This window comes from Charadrius vociferus, unplaced genomic scaffold (genome assembly GCF_000708025.1).
Source record: "Charadrius vociferus isolate BGI_N301 unplaced genomic scaffold, ASM70802v2 scaffold874, whole genome shotgun sequence".
Taxonomy (NCBI): domain Eukaryota; kingdom Metazoa; phylum Chordata; class Aves; order Charadriiformes; family Charadriidae; genus Charadrius; species Charadrius vociferus.
In genome coordinates, this window is record NW_009648238.1 from 113,860 (window position 1) to 119,859 (window position 6,000).

Below are 6,000 nucleotides of genomic sequence, written 5' to 3' on the forward strand. Positions count from 1 at the left end.
TAGTACCACTAAAATAGAGTTTAGACTGGGCTCTCATCTCTTCTGAAAATTTATATAGGACTGCCACTAGGAATAGGTCTTAAAGATCACCATGTTAGTTCTATTCCTTACTACTAAAAATTTTGGGAGATCGTCTTGGCCTTGCAAAACAACCAGACTTTCTGTTTTGTTATTTTTATAGGTTCTGGATCCCTCAGGGCAAAATTTGAACTTTCAGAAGGACCCAGTAAACCAGCAACACTTGCAGTGCAATTCATTAGCGAAGGAAGCACCCTTTCGGGAGTAGATGTAGAGCTAGTAGGCAATGGCTATCGACTTTCCCTCCTTAAGAAGAGATTTGCCACTGGTAAGACACCGACATGCTTATATAGTCAAATCATATGGTATATTCTATAGTGCTAAATTATAAAATGTGAAACTGTTAAATAAGTGATGCATAAATAATTACTTGTCCTCAAAAACATGGCTGAAAACTGGTTTACTTTTTTTGTTCTTCCATAGTTAGTCTAACTGCTCCCAGGAAAATACTGGCAAAATCTGTTTTATCTACCGACTGCAAAAAACCTACCTTTATTTTTCAGGATGGTATATGGCAGACTGCTGATGAACCTGTGGAAGTCATTGGGTCAAAGGAGTGCAAGAAGCTCACTCTGCCCTCTCTACTTTTCAAACACTATTTTAACATGCATTAATTTTTTAAAAATGTTGACCTACTTTGAGGCTGAACTACAGAACAGAAAATGCACTTTTAAAAGTCATTTTGCAAACTTTCATTACTTTATAATAGCACTGAAGTTAACTTCAATACTGTCTGTAAATGATCATCTGCAATATTTGGAAAAATTTGTTGAAATTTTAGTAAGTTTGTATAGATGAAGTCAAAATAATAATCAATAGTTGTAATGAAAGTAGGAAATTGTATGTTATACTGTAAACATTAAATCTTAAAATGTAGAAAAGCAAGAAATATTTGAGCTCTCCATAAGTAATACTAATTTTTCAGATTCTTTAATTGCCAGCTTTTAAAGAAAACAGAGGCAAAGTCTCACATAGTTCTTCCATCCACTCATGCCATAAAACCAGCTGAGTTAGAGATGTATAAAAAAATGTACCTTGATGCCTGTGTATCATATGTTATTAACATGTAAGTTGTTTTATATAGGGTTTTTTTCCTAAGTGCAATGTGTTACAAAATTGCAAAAGACAGAAGAGATTTACTTCTGCAGTTAGTAAATTTTATGGGTGTTGTGGTTGTTTGAATCAATGCTATAGATTTAATTTATTTTTATATGAATTGCATAACATTTGTGCCTTTAAAAAAAACCCAACTGTGCCTATCCACTTTGTTGTTCATATGCCTCAATTCCTTTTTCAAAGTTTGTCTCTTCATCAAGAAAGCATGGTTTTTGTATAATACATACAACTTTATAAAAATTCCTTTGACTGGGATTTAGGCAGATTTGCAAAACTGGAGATTGCTTTAAAAGAGGTTTAAAATACTGGTTTACTTCCTCATGGGGTAATTGCAATAAATGCAACTGTAGTAAAGGGAGATGCATCATGCAAGACTTTGAAACTTTGAGATAGTAACTTTAATGTCACCAAAGTTGAAAATAAGTAAAAGCAAACAGCACTTCCTTTCACTTTGACTGCAAGTCTTTGGAATTTAAGTGCTTTGAGGGTTATGTGATGTGAACGTAAACATAGTACTTTGGGAGGAATAGATTTTTAGAAGGATATTTTATAGCAGCAATATGACAAGTACTGCCATTTCTATTAATTTAAATTTTATCTAAAACCACCAATTTTAATATTTGTATTGTCATCTAATCTGCTTGCCACAGCCTTAGCACAGGGAAGTGACACATTAGTAGCATTTTTAAAGCAAGTCAGTAATTTGGAAAGTCTTTTATGTATTTGTATTATCAAGTGTTTTTTCAATGCTGAAATCAAAAGTATTGGGGCAAAATAATTCAAAAACAAGTGGGAATTTTATCTGACCATTTTGAATACCAGTACCTATTTCAAATTCTCTATTAAAACAATAAAGTTTGCTTGAACTAATTAATGCAAAACCAGTAATGAATTGGACTGCTAAAGCTTTACAATAAATTAAGTTTTGTAGAAGTTACATAAATTCTAATGTATGCTACACACTTTTGCAGATAAGAGTTCCATTATTAGCACTAAGCACATACTGTACTGTAGATTTGATTGGAAGAGTATATTTGGCTTACTAATCTTTCTAATCTTATTGAACGGTAAATTTCTAACTCATAAAATGGTACAGTCTTTTTACTGGAATCTTAATTGTAATCTGCTTTGCAATCAAACCATATTTAACATGACGATATTTTATTAATGAAAACCCAAAACTGTATTACTGGTTTTAATCAAGTATTACTTTCATTTCTTAGTTAAATTAAGTAGTTCTGTTTCAGCACTTTTAAACTAGATGATTATACATACATTTGCATTGGGTGCAGGTTACAATTTTGAAGCCCTGCAAGTTTTTATAGACTTTTTGTAAAGAAATTTAAAAAAAAATCTAAAAAGTACATGTGTCTGATAAGAAAACCATATGTAGCAAGCTGGTTCTTGCTTGTGTATACAGCACTATCCTTGTAGCTGCCTCCTAAGAAACTTAATTTGTAAACACAACTCTAAAGGATCTGAATTTTTATGGTTACTACATCAGATTATAAATTAGAGCATACAAGTTTATCTTACAAAAATTGTAAATACTTTTGATTTTTCATAAAATATAATTTTTTTAAAAAAAAATTGCATCCATAATAAACATGTAATATATAATTTAAATACCGATTGATATTGCTTATACTTTCGCAGTTAGTCTTGCAGAGCTTCTAAGCAATAATAGAACAAAACTATGCCTGTATTGAACATTTTTAAAGCGTCAATTGATTTGTAAGCGATAAGTAGTAGAGATAATCAGTACAGGAGATACACGGAGCTGTTGGAGTGGGGTCAGAGGAGGCCCCGGAGATGCTGGGAGGGCTGGAGCCCCTCTTCTGGGAGGACAGGCTGGGAGAGTTGGGGGGGTTCAGCCTGGAGAAGAGAAGGCGAAAAAGGGGAGACCTTCAGAACCCCTTCCAGTGCCTAAAGGGGCTCCAGGAGAGCTGGGGAGGGACTCTGGAGCGGGGAGGGGAGCCATGGGACCAGGGGGGATGGTTTTACACTGAAAGAGTGGAGATTAAGATGAGATATTATGAGGAAATTCTTGACTGTGCGGGTGGTGAGCCCCTGGCACAGGTTGCCCCGAGAAGCTGTGGCTGCCCCATCCCTGGAAACATTCCAGGCCAGGTTGGATGGGGCTCTGAGCAACCTGGGCTAGTCGACAATGTCCCTGCTCATTGCAGGGGGCTTGGACTAGATGGCCTTTAAAGCTCCCTTCCAACCCAAACTACTCTATGATAATATATGAACTCTTTCATATATTTAAAAACCACCACAGAGACAGTAGGTGGAAAGATGACTTCTGCAAAGAGTTGCATCTTTACTAAGTGCCTGAGGTGTGTACAACTTCTGCCTTTACTAAATTGGTATGCTTAACTAATAACTTAGATTAGGCCTAAGTGTGGATATATTTATCAGAAAAATCTCAGCTTTGTAGACATGAGCTGCTTTCTCTAAATAGTGCTATCAAATGCTGTACATTCCCAACTTCCTTAATAACCATATATTTTCTTGAATGCATAGGAAAAAAATCAGTGGTAAGATTCTGATTTCTTATGTTCCACCAGTCCAAACCAGTAGTTGATTTAAGTACTCTGGCAGTCTGAGAATAGTCCTTCCATGCTGCGAGCACAGAAACAAAAGCTGAAACTAAACAAATGCATGTTTGAAACTGTTTCTTTCCTACTTAATCCCACAATCTGTATAGTTTAATAAGTAATGACTTATTAAATTGACTTTTTGATCTGACTGGATATCATTTCAATAAGTACCATTCTTGTCATGCTGGAAAGCAATAGTCCAAGGGGTTTTTTCTTATCTTTTGCTGGAAGGCAGAACTGAAGAACACAAGTGCCCTATGTTCAGACCAAATGGTCCATCTAACCCAGGATTCTGTCTTCAACAATGACAGAACAGACTATGTCAAGGAGAGTTCACAAGCCATTTCCTTTCTACTTCCCCAGCATCCTCAGTTATTGGTTAGGGATGTAAAAGGGTACAGTGCTGCTTGGTCCTTCTAGTATTCATTTAACTTAAAGCATCAGGGATCACTGCTCTGGCACTTCTATTAACATTTGGCTTTTGTTATTGTAAGCCAGTGCCCACATACTACTCACAACTACTATAAACTGGATTTATACTGCTCAAGCAGGTTTGTGATTATCTAAGTACACGATCAGGTAGTTCTTTATTCTTAATTAGCTACCTCTACCACTGCCAAATATTTATGTAGGGTATTTGAAGGAGCTAAGATATTTGATTATCAACTGGAACAGCATGGGAGTTACAAGTGGAATGGATTTTGTCATCTAACAAGAAAGGAAGGTCTTGCATCGTGCCAAAAAGCATTACATTTCGTCTTGCATGTTTGAAAAGCTTAAGATAGGCAAGATAGGCATCTTAATGTCTGTGTACCTTTTGTTTTCTTGGAAATGCTAGATAATTGGTTTCCATTTCAATTGTCATGAAAGGGCAATTTTACTTTAGAGCATGCAAGAAAAAACTCAGGAATTCCTCTGAGGGTAGAGTAAGCTAAAAACAGTTCAAGGTACTAAAGCAGCAAATAACATATTTGCTGTGCAGTGCCCTTGACTGGACTGATTACCAGGCCTCTTAATTGAAAACTCAATGTTTACATCTTCAACTCTGCATATTATTGCACTACTGAGTATTCCTTCTCAACTCAGTTTGACCTCCATGTTTACTGACATGTTGATTTTTAAGTTCTCACTTAGTTAATTCAATATCAATAGAAAATATACAGTCTTTAAAGACTAAAATAATCTTAGAAACACAAGAGGCCTCTTCTGGATTAGTTATTAAACATTTAATACTCAAATTCTGCATTTTCTATAGCTACTTTCACTTCATTTGGAATCCATTCTTTGTTTTTAAATCTGGCTATTTATTTTTAAATGGCTATTTTAATTATAACCTGATGTATGATTTTTGTTTGCCAGTTGTATTTCTTGTAAAAAGCCTTGTTCTGTGACAGCATTTTTTCATTCCTAAAACTCAACTATTTTAAAAAAATTAACAGTTTAATAATCACAATAATTCAATCATAAATCGTGCCAACTTCACCATCCTGATTATGATTCAATTTTCCTCTTAGCATTAGCATCACCCAATCTCCCTTCTTGAAGTTCTCATTTCCTAAGTCATGTTTTCTACTCCAGAAAGCTAGCAGTGGTAATGTGTTCAGCAATGACTCAGTTCTCTCTTCATCATGGTTAAATGAAGCATCCCATTTTTACAATTTAATTAGATAAACTCCTTATGTAATATCCACAGCTTTCCCTTCCACTCCCACTACTGTCACTGCTAGGTTATATGAATACTCATCACTAATACAAAGTTATTAAAGCTGTCCCAGTGTTAGTACTGATAAAAGGTTGCATCCAGGCAAGATGCACCAACACAACTTGAAAAAAAAACAAACCCAAACCCAAAACCTATTCGGTACATTCTGTTTGTGCTGCGCTTATTTTTCTGCAGCCTTAAAGGACTGTGGATTTTGACAGAGAACCAAAGTCTGAATAGACGCAACTTTCAGCCCCTGACTAAGCACCTAACTTCATTCTTGAATGCAAGTTTTTCCTCTGCATATCAGACTCTCTCAGCCTCTACGTATGAGTTCCCTCTTGCTTCTGAACAGTTCCTAGATTGAGAACACACATTAAGTATGTGAGCACAGGTGGACTGTCACAGTCCATGATCTGCCATCTCTGCAGCTGACAGATCTCTCTGAAGTCTCACCACAGTCTATTCCCACGTATGGGCCAAATGCTGCTGCAGCTTTTC

The 6,000-nt window shown here is 35.7% G+C and overlaps 1 protein-coding gene across 1 annotated transcript in view; it reads left to right on the top strand.

The window, feature by feature from the left end:
- Positions 1–1,116, top strand: part of LOC104285677 (FCH domain only protein 2-like) — a 104,266-nt gene extending 103,150 nt beyond the window's left edge. Inside the window, exons 25-26 of the mRNA XM_009884154.1 lie at positions 182–346; positions 582–1,116. Of these exons, the coding sequence (XP_009882456.1) occupies positions 182–346; positions 582–604 (188 nt within the window). The 3' untranslated portion in view covers positions 605–1,116. The remainder of the gene's footprint in view (positions 1–181; positions 347–581) is intronic.
- Positions 1,117–6,000: the final 4,884 nt, after the last annotated feature.